Raw genomic sequence first — 13,774 nt, 5'->3', positions numbered from 1 at the left:
AGGGAAAGGTGCTATTGTACAATCAAGCCATTGGGAGAAAGACATTATATATTTGTATAGACAGCAAAAGCTTGCTTTAAGGCTGTCTCAATAAAAAAGGTCCACCTCACAATTAAGGCCACTCTTTATAGTCCCAATTTACTTCCACTGACTGCAATATATTACAAAGCCACCTTCAAAACTGGTGCCACCTCTGTATTAAGTATAAGGCTACTATCAGCTGTCCCAAACTTTGGTAAGAAGGCCACCCCTCTATTCAGGCCCTTGACGGGCCCTAATAGAAAGGTTTCACTGCACTGCAGATGCAAATGCAGTTACTCCTTTGGTTTCATATATTGGTCTGTGCATCTCCACCATGCTGACATGGACGTGGCTGGATAACTATACAGCAGCATGGTAAATTGTGATGGGTCTCTATAATACATTTTCACTATAGATCTTCCATATTTTCTCCACGCTACTAAAACGGTCTTGCATGTAAACACATGTGCTTATCCTGCCTGTAGGTGGACCTCCTACAATATATGCCCCTATTGGTTCATTTATATTGTACATCTATATCTATCAGAAATATTATTTGCCTAAAACTAGAAAGAATGTCCATATAGTATGTTTATTTATTTAAAATCCATTTTACCAGAAACTTTAAATCACAAATCAGAATTTGGTTCCATGAACACTCTAATTTGGCCTTGCTCTGTTCTTTATTTTACCATGATACAGCGCTGTGCGTCAATCTTTGTTTCCATATTATATTGTATTCGATTCCATTTTAGTCAACGGCAAGGTCACTAATGAAGTATCCTACCCACTATAATTCAGAATTATTTGTTTGCTCAGGTGTATTTAGATGTAAGAGTTTTATAAAAAAAAAAAAAACATTGTAATTTCAACATCTCTCAGTTCCAGGGTTCCTCCAAAAGTCATGAAGATTTTATACATGCAACTTCTAAGAGCAAATTTAAAACTAGACCCCTCCTAAAACAAATAAAAAATCCTACGAGGCAAAATGTTCTTGGGTGCTGACCCCACACACAACAAGGAAGAATGTTCTTGGGTGCTGACCCCACACACAACAAGGAAGAATGTTCTTGGGTCCTGATCCCACACACAACACAGAAGGCTGTATAAAGTGACATTCCAGATTACACAGATCACTGCCTGCAAATAAACCAAACCAAAACAACAATGCCATGGTTTCCTAAAACAGGAATCACAGATACATGTATATTTTAATTACCCATGGGGGTCTCTTATCTCTAAATATCCTTCCTTCCCTTCACACGGGATGCACAGAAAGCTACCTACCTCAGTGATTGACCTTTCATATTATATTTATTAACTTAAAATGCAGGAGCCCTCAGTATGCTGGTTTTATGTGCACGCACACACACACATTTTGTATTTCCCCAGTTGTGGTATTCTTAATTATAATATTTTAGATTATTGCACTAAGTGGCAAAGCCCCCACAACTCCTTGCACAATTATTTGGTTTCATGAGGTTTAAAAAATAAACGTTGAGAAGTACAAGTCATCTTTTCACATTTATTATCAAAAGGTAATGTTTCAATAGCATTAAACGTAGAAAGTACTTGTCTGTAAATCTGGAAATTGCAGACACAGGGGGTATTACTGTGATATACTGTTCTATTCACCAAGTACTAGCAGACATGTTCACAGTTGCCAGGGATTTGCTTTCCCATACACAATTCCAGCGACTTACTAGAAATACATGGACGTCATATATGTGTAATATTGTATTTTTGCAGTCTAAATCAGGATGTTCCTTTCCCCACGATGTACGTCAGAGAGTATGAAGTTCCAGGAGGAGGTGAAAGGAGTGCGTACTGCCATGAAGCTGGCAAGCCTTTCTAAACACAAGCGCACCCATCACGCTGACAGCTGTGAGGCAGAGCACGGTGAGTTCATACCTCTCTGCCAGTCTCACTGGGATCTGAGCTCAAGCAGCATCGGATTTCTTTCATCCTATGTGTACAGCACAGCCTCTCTGAAGTTATAATCTCCCATAGACACTGGGACTTATTTTTTTTATAAACAACTGTATTGTAGATAGTACATATACCACTCATTGTATAGGGAACTTCTTTCCATCTCCTCCTGACATGAAATGAAACAGATTTATAACCACAGACATGGTCAACCACTAACAGTAAAAAAAAGAAAAGAAAATCACATTGTGTTATGTGCCGACAGCGACAACATTAAGATAATCAGAAGGAATCACATCTATGGATAACCCTGTTTGACCATGAAAACGTGGCTAAGTCTGTAAAATATAAATAAATATGCAGACACAACAATAATGAAGTGAAAACAAACAACAACCGGGAGGTGAACTAGGAAACCCGAGCCCTTCATTGAGTAGTGAGGGAGGTATGGTCACCAGGGTGGGCTAAGAAAGATAAACTACAATCAGGAGGCAATAACCGTATCCACCATGCTCACAACTTCCAATCATGTGCCAGCGTAATTCTTTATTTTGCAGTTCATGACTGAGAACTCAAATAACTTTTGCTTCCACTGGTAGTGAAAACATAAACGTGATTCTATCGAGAAAAAAAAAAAGAATTCTGTTAGCTGAACAATCACAGACAACAATTAACAGATCTCTAACTCTAACCCTTGTTCATATGTTAATGAGGTAGGATGTATAAACAAAGACAAAACAATAGGTTCACAAGGTCAGATGAAGGTGAAGAGGGAATCTCACTTGTGCACTTTTATTATCCTGTAAGCAACAGGGACTTGTTCAGCTTCTGGATCATCCTACAAAGCTTGTGTTTTACAGGCTATTCTCTCTCCTTGGTGGTCCCTCAGCTGCACTGCAATAGTCATTTATTGCCAATGAGCTTTTTGGAATCAATCAATCAATCGCTATTTACCTTTTGTTTTCAAAGCCCTACAATTCTGTTGACCATAGGTCCACCATCAGGTTTTACTGCCCTGTGTTTTTACTACAAGACCTGTGGTCAATGTACTTCATTTATAATACATCTGCCAGCCTTGCTTACACAGCCATTGTGTTCTTAAGAATTATTTCTAATAAATGATCAGTACAATTAATCCAAGTAGGTCCAGTGTCTATCTTTAACCTCATTTTATCCTACAGACATAAACTTTCCTCAAATTAAACTACAGAGCAGCGTGTCTGTCATCAGTGTGAAATGAAAGGTCATCTTTCCTGGATTACTGCCTTGGTGTTCCCCCATTGGGAGGTAAAAGGCATTATGAAAGATGGCTGCTAATCTTTGAAACGTTCAGGATATTTATTTTAGCAAACCTAAATAAACAGCACCTCTGGATCTCCCAGTTTTCTTCTCATGCTGTTAGTTTTGGATTGAAGTGATCAGTGAAAACTGGTTTCCATCTTGTGTTGACAAAACAATCTGTGAACCGCACAGCCCTCAAAGGGAGTCAAATGTTTACACAACCTTTGTGATTTGAAAATGAGTAGAAACAAATGTGTTTGTGCAAATTAAAATGAGAAGAAAAAAAAAGAAAAAAGAAAAACCTTCAAAACCATTCCTACTGCCCAGGGTTTAACATTTCAAATCTGATAAGTATGATGCTCCAAGAGACTCATTTTTTACACTTCAGTTTACCAGAAAGTGTAATACTTTTTACCTACCAATGGAACAATAGGGAACATGCATATATAGAATTTGGTTATCTTTAGAAATAATAAGCTTTGACTTGGGTCAAAATGAAAGGTCCATCTGTGACTGGGAAACATTGTATGGTATTAGATGTACACACTAGTACTGTACCTCCAAAGCACCTGGGTTGGATTGTAAAGTGACAAGCTGACCTGGATCCGATCTGTATGTCCACAACAAAGTGAATAAAACTCTAGATATTAATACTGTGGATATAAAAGACATTCACTGAGCGACTCTAAACAGTTCACCAAGTAATCAACTCGCAGTTTGAAACCATTACCTTCAGTTTGCACTGTATTACTTTTGGAGCATGTGCAAGTAGTACAAACATTGAGCTGATGTACTACGAATCCCATTTTAATCCAAGCATATCCATTAAACTCTGTATTCTGCCATGTAATGCACAAGACATTATCCTTTCAATCCTGTGCAATAACAAAGCATTGAATCCAGACACTCAAATTCGCTGTAGTTATGCTATCTACAGTGATACAGTTTCAGAGTGGAGCAGTGAATGATACAGCTCAACCCAAAGCTGAATGGTGATGGAAACGGTTCCCTATCTCAACTGGGAAAGTCTGGGGAGATGCTTCCTGTGTTTTAAGTCAGTCTACATGGTCTAGAGCCAATTTATTTCAGTTCTTGTATCATCAGAAGCCTCACCCTGGAAAAGAAAACAAGAAAAGAGCAAGATTTACTCCCGAACTCCCTGTCACAGACTCGAAACCTGCTCAAGGTCGTGTAATTTAATTCACACCAAAAACAAAACCGTGTTTGTCTTGCTACCTGAGAAAACCAAAAGAAAGCATGTGTGGATTACTTTGCTTCCACTGTGGATTCACTAGGGAAGGGCATAAATCATTGTGGTGCGGGCCCTGTAGAGACCATTGAGCATCAGGTTCTAACAGAGGAAATAAAGAAACCTATATTACACTTAAAAATGAAAGCAGAAGAATAACCTTGACAAAAAAGCAAGCTGAATACCATGATCTTTCTCGTAATTATATTTGATTGAATCTTGGTAAACAGTGTCCTAATGGCTGTATTGCCAAACCAGAAATGAAACTGTGGCAACAACATGATTTTGAGTCCTTAAATTAACCTTATGGGTTGCTTGTTACTAGTTTTGCAACAGTATCAGTTTTATTTTTCCTTCATAAAAATGTTGTGTCATTTAGTGTATACAATAGTTTTATTTCTCTTCCGAGAGATAACATGGGGGTTAGCTTTTTGTTTTTAAAGCTGGAAATCCTTTATCCATGACCCCAATGGGGAGCAATCTCTTTCAGTACTGCTGCAATGCACCCTTTAATCACAGAAGCAGCTCCAGGGTGACACAAAGAAGTTCAAGCTGCTTATGAATTCTGAAACTGAGGTTAAAGGGTCTGTGTAGACCACTGAGAGAGAGAGAGAGAGAGAGAGAGAGAGAGAGAGAGAGAGAGAGAGAGAGAGAGAGAGAGAGAGAGAGAGAGACAGAGAGAGAGAGAGACAGAGGGAGAGAGTGTGTGTGTGTGTGTGTGTGTGTGTGTGTGTGTGTGTGTGTGTGTGTCTGCATGGCTGTCGTTACGTGGTCTTCCCAAAGACGCTTAACTACTGCAGTGAGAAGCCAGATGTTATGCAGGACGTAGCCTCAATAAAGTACTTTTCTGACTGTTTAAAAGACAGCTTTTAATGCTCAAGAATTGTAAATCTGCACTTCATAAAGTCAATGTAAGTTCTGCTTAAAGATCGTTTATGTTGCTTACAGGGTCAAGAAAGTTCGATAAGGTAGGAAATTTAGACAAAACCTACAGTTTGTGGTGATCCATGACCTTCTTGAGTTTATAATCGTATATGGTAAATCTACACTATATTGCAGCAAATGAAAAGTCCTCACACTATAAGCAAATGTGTGTGTGTGCGAGAGAGAGATTGAGATATCAGGGTCTACAGAAGTACTCAGTCACCCTGGAACTGAGCTACTGAAGAAGGACAAGAAATGGAAAACAAAAACAAACAAAAAAACATGAAATGCATTTATTAAACTTTTTTTTTTTTTTTTTTTATGAACGTCATCTAATGTGGATTAAATTCTCATTAATTTCGCATTTTACATACAAACACAGCACAGTTACATGAATGCATATGGCCTAGGTGAATAAAAGCTGGAAAACTGGTCCTTGACTAGAAACAGATTTTTTGTTCATACTGGAGCTCCAGATTATTTTTTATTTAAAGTGAAATCCAATACTTGCAGTAATCCTAGATGAATGTTACTGTATACAAAGCCCCAAATTAGCAACTGGTTTTCTATACAACTGGCATCTATCATTGTCTCAATCTCCCTCCTTTATATTATAGATCTGTTTTATTTCTATGCCTACTTTCTACAGGCAACCTTGACCCCAATATCCTAAGATATGTATAGCCTTGACAGCAAAATAACAACTTCCACCCAGATGGCAACTTTTCTACATGACAGTACAACACGCTGTATAGAACTGCATCCTGTTCTAGGGAAGCCGATGAATAGTTTTATAGAGACTTTCTGAGGAGACTGCTTTGGATTCTTCTAGCTGTGAATACAACCAGTAATTCTGAACCCTACTTGGCCTGCTGCTAGGGAAGAGTAGGGAACCAGTTCTTTGCTGCGGCTGTCCTGGGAAACACCACTCGTGGCCTCCTATTGTTTCAAAGTATGTTCCGGGATAAGGCCCATGTTCAAATCTTTTCATATCAGAAGTGGTTTTAGAAGCAGTTTAATGTCTAACGTTTAAGAAATTACTGTAGCATGATCGTGAAACAAATCTTCCTTTCCTTCACATAGAAAACATTCACCTAGTCTCCCTTGGCATTTCCTCTACATGCAGCAGTGGGGATTGTGACTCACCTTAGCAGTTGCAAAACAACATTAAAACACTGGAAACCTGTGAGATTTGCTTCTTCTGTAGACAATCAATCATAGCCTACCAGTGTAATCCATGAGTAAGATGAATAGCCTTTTCAAAAGCTCAGGCAATGAATAGAGTGATTTAATGCTCATTTTATTTACTTTTATTTTCTTTTTTTAAACTATTGAGATGGAGTCTGTGTGAAAACAAACCAACCAATGTGAACACACAGTTTGTGTTACAGAGACATCCAGGTCCTGCAGCCACCCTCATGATGTAACAGCATCCCCAACTTCTGAACGTTGTAACTAAGCATAAAATAAACTGCTGCTGGAGTACTGAGTGGCAATGCCAAAGCAAGCACAAACAGGCAATTTATTAAAGTCCAGGAACATTAAAAAAAACAAGACACAATGTGAATCAATAAATAAATAAATAAATAAACATGTATTACTTGTCATGATGCACGTGCATCAACATATGAAATGAACTGAATACATAAAAGCAAAACAATAGGCAAGTGTATGTTAATAAACTATAATAAGAAAGTAACAGACAAACTAAAACTAAAGCAAAACAACACGGTCAAACAGCTTAAATCGCTATGTACTGTGAAATTAGCTGGTGGGTGTGTTTCGGTCTATCACAATGGCAGAGGCAAACATAATGGAGTTACTTAAGGCTAACTTAACGTTAATAAACTAACTGTCAAACTAAATTAACACAGCACCCCTACACATGTTACAAAATGCAGCAGCAATACACAATACATGCACATTATTTAACAGAATGGTGAAGCAAGTCACCAGAACGGGAAACACCAAATTGCTCTGTGACTTGTGTCCAATTCAGGTTTTTTTCAAGAGCTTGAACAATTTACAAATTTGTGCAGCAAGAGAAACAGCAGCACATTTTGCCGTTTTTGTTTACATGCCATTTTGTAGCGATGAGGTACACTTGTGGAAATCAAAACACAAAACAATTCAATGATATGACGGCGGTTCTGAAAAGATTTAATAAACCAATCAGTGTCACTCAAGAAACTCTCGCGATGACAAGTCGCTTTTTTTACAAAACAGTACTGTATCCATTGTGAACGAATCACTATTGGTGACAAGAAGGTGTTCTTTTAAGCAAAGTTCCTGTTCCTTTAGCCAGAGCATTTACAATGGGAAAAATCTGTTTCACCACCAGGGTGTTCCCTTAGGCGAAGTGTCTGAAGAGGCGAAGAGACGACTGCATTACTCTCTCACTAAACAGGAGCTGCTGCCAGGGCCTCTACCGGTTAGACAGGGGTTTCACAAAGCTCTAATTATAGTATTGTTTTCTTTCTTTCTTCCCTGCTTGTTCCATTCAAGTTCCAAGTATTGAAAATGAACAGGCACAGAATGCAACAGTGTTAAAACGCACACTAGAAGAGGGGTCTATTGCCTTCAGTATATGCCCAATTACTTTAAGGATAGCATTCTAGTTATACAGCATTATGTTTGATCTTATTCTAGGTTTTACAATGGGCTCATCTCACATCTCAGTTTAAACTAATTGTCATTTTTGTATTCAGATCTTGCATTTTTCAGCATTTGCAACAAAATTCCAAACACTATTTACAACTCTACAATTTATATTGTTGTGTTTTATTGACCAGAGTGAACTGTTAACAATAACATATAAAGAGGGTGATGCATAGTTGATTAAATTCAATTTCAACTCTATGTCAGGAAACATACATTTAAACCGCAGTGCCTGGGCAAAGTGACGGGTTATATTGGAACTCTGCTGACGAATCAATATTGAATCTGCTGATTAAAGCATGAGTCCACTTAAATCAGAGTTGCATTTTATTCATTCAAGTCATTGCAGTAAAGAAAGGAATTAAGCTTTTGTAACCCTATGGCCAGTAAAGCAATCCGTGGTAACGTATAGAACTTTGTGACCAATCACACAATAGGACAGAAACCAGCCCACTGGGACAGAACTTCAGTAAATGAAACTAAGCAACAAGGCATGGGCTGGCCTCTCTGTATAAAATAATAGGGAAGAACATCTGGCCCATTTAGAGTCATATGAAGGTGCAACTCATTTACCTGACAAACACTTCAATAAAGGAACTTGCTAACCATTTCTTAACACATGGTAACTTTTTACATTTCATTTTTAGCTCAACTTAATTACTTTAAAGAATAATAATGTGTAAATTCATATTTCAGCAGGGGGTAAATTGTAAGCAGACACACAAACTGCAAAGTGTTTAAGACACAGAACCCCATATTTTACAAGTTTAACCATTGACCAACGTTTATACTTAAGTTCAGCTGACCATCTGGAACAAAACCCATTCCAACATTTTTATTTTACATAGGTGTAATAAAACCATGTACATACTTTGTTAAATTAGCATAAATAGCTTACTGGAGGTGACCGAAAATAGAAACCAGAACAGGTTGACCAAACTATGCAGCAAACATCAGGGTAAGTTTGTTAAGTGTCCTGCTGTGTGTTAATGATCTCCTGTGAGAAGTTCACATAATAGGACTGTCTTCAATTTGCAGAATAAAGTATTAGTTAATCTACAACAAAAAATAAATCATGGGATTCCTTAACAAATCGTTTAGGACACAAAAAACACTTTCATAAATCAAAAGGACTATTTGTCAAATACACAGGCTAAAGGGAAATCGCTAGAAATATTCCTTTAAATGTACTGTGATTTAAAGAAGACCTCTTAGTGAAATGGGCTTTACAATCGATATATAGTGTGGGTATCTGCTGGGAATGTCTGTCTGCATCCTTAACATACTGAAACTGTGCAGCTTGCCCAAAATCCAGCCAAGCAATTAACCATGATGCACTGACAACCAAACAGAAAGATAGCACTCAATGCAGGAGCAATACATTGTTACTTGTCAACCAATCAGCTGCGGAGAGAGCTCACTACAGATGGGGAAAAAAACACAGAAACCGAATAAATAAATATTTGCTCTCAACAGAAGAAAAATACATATTTTCTTTTTTGGGGGGGAGCTGGGGGTGAATCATACCAAAAATTGCATGAGGTTGATTTTCATAAGTCTGGCAGCTGGAAGTTGAAAGGTTAAGATACAGGAGCATGTTAGTATGTCTGAATGTGTCTGTATAGCTATGCATTCAGCTTCTTGGGAGAAATTAAACCATATCCTTAAGGCAAATGCCTGCTCCTTTTCAGCAAGTATCATGGGAACTTTAACACAGACAAAACAGATGCGGCCTTGGTGTTATACCTCCCCCTCTTAAGAGAAGCATCTCTAAGAGAAGAGCATCCCTCTGCACCAAGCCAGCCTACTGGTAGACACAGCACATCCAGAGTATCCTCAGGCCAAACTCAAACCTTGAATACACTGTGGTGTGTCTCACACAGCTATGCAAACAGCAAGCAACACAATGTCTACCTGCATGCCACTGGTAATATAATAGCTACTGTAGCAACATTGTTGCAATTTTTAAAAAAGTGATTTAAAATTGAACAATAAGTTGCTACTGAAAGACTTATTTGCTGCAGTTAGACATGCGGTTGGAACAACTAGATCAAACCACCCAGCTAGCAGCAGAAACAGTGCTTCTGTTCACGTTGAGTTTAGCATAGGATATTGAATTACTCTATATTGTTGTACAACGTATTCAAATATTATGGAGCTGTTCCTTATGTTGCAATAACGGCATTTAAATATCAGTTGGAACAGAATGCTGGCTACCTATAATACGTTGCTGATTAAACAACTATACTCCCTTTCATAGATAGAAATATTGCAACATTTTTGTGTTGTCACTACTCTTTGCAAGCTCAGTTAAATTAAAGGTAACAATACAAGACTATATTTACATGAGCTGCTTTTCTCCAAGATAGCGTCTTGGATTTTGTCCCAATAGCCGTCCCTCCCTCCCCAAAGTAAACTGCTGTTTGTAATTTTGTCCAGTAATAAGCAGCGTGCTCATAAGGATATCATTAATTCTGGTTTGGTACTGTTGTGGTCCACCCTTGCACAGATATATCTGGCCACAATTTTCCCTGGGAAAGACAAAGCCTTTTCATCTTACCTCTGGCTGATGTTGAAGGTCTGGGATTCTCATCATTCTCTGTGTTTTCTTCATCTGTGCTTCCCTCATAATCTTGCTCTGCTGGCGCTTTGCTCTCAACAGTAGATGTGTCACCTCTAAAAGAAGGCATAGAATTGGACAGCTGCAACCTACTATACTCCGTGAATCGCCGACACAGATAGCAGAGTTAATGTGTAGAATTAATGTAATGTATTGTTTAAGACATTGTTTAATATTATATTACAGTGGGATTATCTTTTTTTTTGTATGTTGTTTTACATTTACAATCTGAGCGTTACACTTTTAGGAATCATTCTCCATCTTTGCTCATAATTAAGTCGAGATGGTCTCTAAGGAATATTACTATATTTTACGTTTGCTAAAATTAGGAACCTCATACTAGTCTCAGAAGAAAGGTCACTTGATAACACTGTCCTGAACTGGGAGGACCCCAGCATTCCCAGCACACTGGAAACACCAAACACCCAACTCCAATGCAGGAGTTTTAAAGAGTTGTTTATTTATTGCGCCGTTCAGCTGGGATAAGGACATGACTCCAGTCTGTCATCAAAGTTATCAAAATACAAAAAGACCCTTTTTACTTTTAACCCAGTTTTTGGAACATGTCAATTATATTTAGCGTTTGAAAACATGCGTGAAGTTTAGAACCAAAACTCTGTCATGATGTCAATATCATTGCCCAATACTGTACAGAACTTTTTTGACTAGAGGCTTTTATTAGTTCAATAGTGTTGTAAAAATATGCCATTAGAATGCTTACTCTTCGAAAAACAAAACCAACCACTCACATGTACCACAACGGCGTTTATTTGAAATAACAGAAAGCCATCTAAAAATGGGCCTTGTGTTTTCTTTCAACCTTTCACTTCTTTACATTCTTCTACAAAAGGAAAAGTACTGACATTGCTATCAACTCAACAGGACCAAGAACAAAGACAAATAAATATGAGAACAGGCAGTCAGAGTGTAGAATAGTCTGGCATAGACCACCAGATAAGGTTTAAGACACTCATTTAAAGATAATTATATATGCAGTTTCATTTTACGTTATGTGCAGTAAGTAGGATCCTCGGTCAGTAATGATACTGCGTTATACTGCTTTCACAATAATGCCAGACAATCTGATCTCCCCAACAATGTTATGTTTTTTTTTTTTGTTTTTTTTGTTTTTTATATAAATTTAGTTGTTGCAAATTATTTTTATTATTTTCTCCCAATTTGGAATGGCCAATTATTTTATTATACTCAGCTCACCGCTACCAACCCTGCGCTAACTCGGGAGGGTGAAGACGAACACACGCTGTCCTCCGAAGCGTGTGCCGTCAGCCGACCGCTTTTTTTCACACTGCGGACTCACCATGCAGCCACCCAAGAGCTACAGCGTCGGAGGACAACGCAGCTCTTACAGGCAAGCCCGCAGGCGCCCGGCCAGACTACAGGGGTCACTGGTGCGCGGTGAGCCGAAGACACCCTGGCTGACCTAACCCTCCCTCCCCCAGGGCGGCCCACGGCCAATTGAGTGCCGCCCCCTGGAAGCTCTCGTCCTCAGTCAGCAAAGGAATAGCTTGGACTCGAACTTGCGACGTCCAGACTATAGACATCCTGCACTCCACGTGGAGCACCTTTACTGGATGCGCCACTCAGGAGCCCCAACAATGTTATGTTTTAACCTGCAAATGTCAATCTTAGTGAAAATGTACTGTATAAGTAATTAGTGAACAGAATTACCTATGCTGCAGTTCCGACTCCACCTCTTCTTGTGCTTGTTTTAACTTCTCCTGCAAACTTCTTATCTTAGCCTTTTTCTCATTGAGGACCAGGACAAAGCGAGTGTACAGATCCTGCTCCAGAACCTCCTTGGCCTGGACGTATTTCTTTAACCTGAAGACAAGGAGCGGACAGTATAGCAGCAGGCAAGGTGGAAGCTGTTTTGTGAACAAAAACGAAGAAGAAGAAGAACAGCGAACCCCTGTATGCCGAAAAAACAACGTGGCAGTGAAACCATTCATTGTAACTGTACAGCACTGGTAATACAATAGAACTAAGACCAGTATAACATCACTACCTCAAATGGTGTCTGAGATGTGAGGTTCAGCAGTACAGCCCGAAACATGTAATCAAATCATCCACTGTTGGTGTCTCCCAAAGACAATGAAAGTGCATTCCTTTTGAACCTCTTTTCCTGGAAATCCGATGATGTACTGAATTGGATTGGAGAGTTATATATTTGAGGCTCCTCCCTGTTGCCTTGTTTCTCCAAAAGAGTTCAACAGTTCCGATAGCCAGCAGTGTTTAGGGTCTCACTGTTTGTTCAGTTCTGAAGGAATTACTATATCATAATCAAAAGTTTTTCAGTTTTGCTAGCCTATCGGAAAACAGAATCAGCATGCATAACAAGATCCCCTTCTGCCCTTGTTTTCTGTATTCAGAGTGAAAACACATGAATGACAGGATTACATACTGAATGCGGCCTTAGTTCCTGAAGCAGACATACACCCCAGGTTATACGTTGATAGTATGGTGTCTCTATTTGCATGAATAGTGAAATGATGTTTACTATAATATAGAAGGCTGTGTGGTCCAGTGGTTAAAGAAAAGGGTTTGTAACCAGGAAGTCCCCGGTTCAAATCCTCCCTCAGCCACTAACTCATTGTGTGACCCTGAGCAAGTCACTTAACCTCCTTGTGCTCCGTCTTTCGGGTGAGACGTAGTTGTAAGTGACTCTGCAGCTGATGCACAGTTCACAAACCCTAGTCTCTGTAAGTCTGCTAAATAAACAAATAATAATAATAACAGTCAGCCTACATACAAATATTAACTTACAGTATTATAATTCAGAAAAAAGGTATATTGTAGCCAACAACTACTATTAAACATTAAAAAAGTGTTGATGTTTTTTTAACTTTCCAATTAAGCCTAGTTTCTATGCACACAGTGATACTGGAATATTGACTGCTCTTAACTATGTCTGGTTGTTTTCTCATATGTAGTTTATTATGTACCGTGTCAGAGGGGGATATAATAATGACTGCATCCAAAAACAAAGATTTCAAGAGTAATGATCTCATTTTTTCAAGACGAAGACGAGCTGCAATTTTACTTCCAATTTTAACTGAAAACCAATTCCTTTC

General features: G+C 38.6%; 1 protein-coding gene across 4 annotated transcripts in view; it reads right to left on the bottom strand.

The window, feature by feature from the left end:
* The window catches only part of LOC117973484 (DNA repair protein XRCC4-like), a 153,593-nt gene that overhangs the window by 56,391 nt on the left and 83,428 nt on the right, over positions 1-13,774 (bottom strand). For all 4 annotated transcript variants that reach the window (XM_059033267.1, XM_059033324.1, XM_059033385.1 and 1 more), the window contains exons 5-6: positions 12,372-12,524; positions 10,623-10,738 (exon numbers count right to left, since the gene is read on the bottom strand). In XM_059033267.1, the coding sequence (XP_058889250.1) occupies positions 10,623-10,738; positions 12,372-12,524 (269 nt within the window). The remainder of the gene's footprint in view (positions 1-10,622; positions 10,739-12,371; positions 12,525-13,774) is intronic.

The sequence above is a fragment of the Acipenser ruthenus genome, chromosome 1 (assembly GCF_902713425.1).
Source record: "Acipenser ruthenus chromosome 1, fAciRut3.2 maternal haplotype, whole genome shotgun sequence".
Taxonomy (NCBI): Eukaryota; Metazoa; Chordata; class Actinopteri; order Acipenseriformes; family Acipenseridae; genus Acipenser; species Acipenser ruthenus.
Note: the sequence above shows the minus strand (reverse complement) of the source record. Positions and strands in the feature narration are given on the sequence as shown.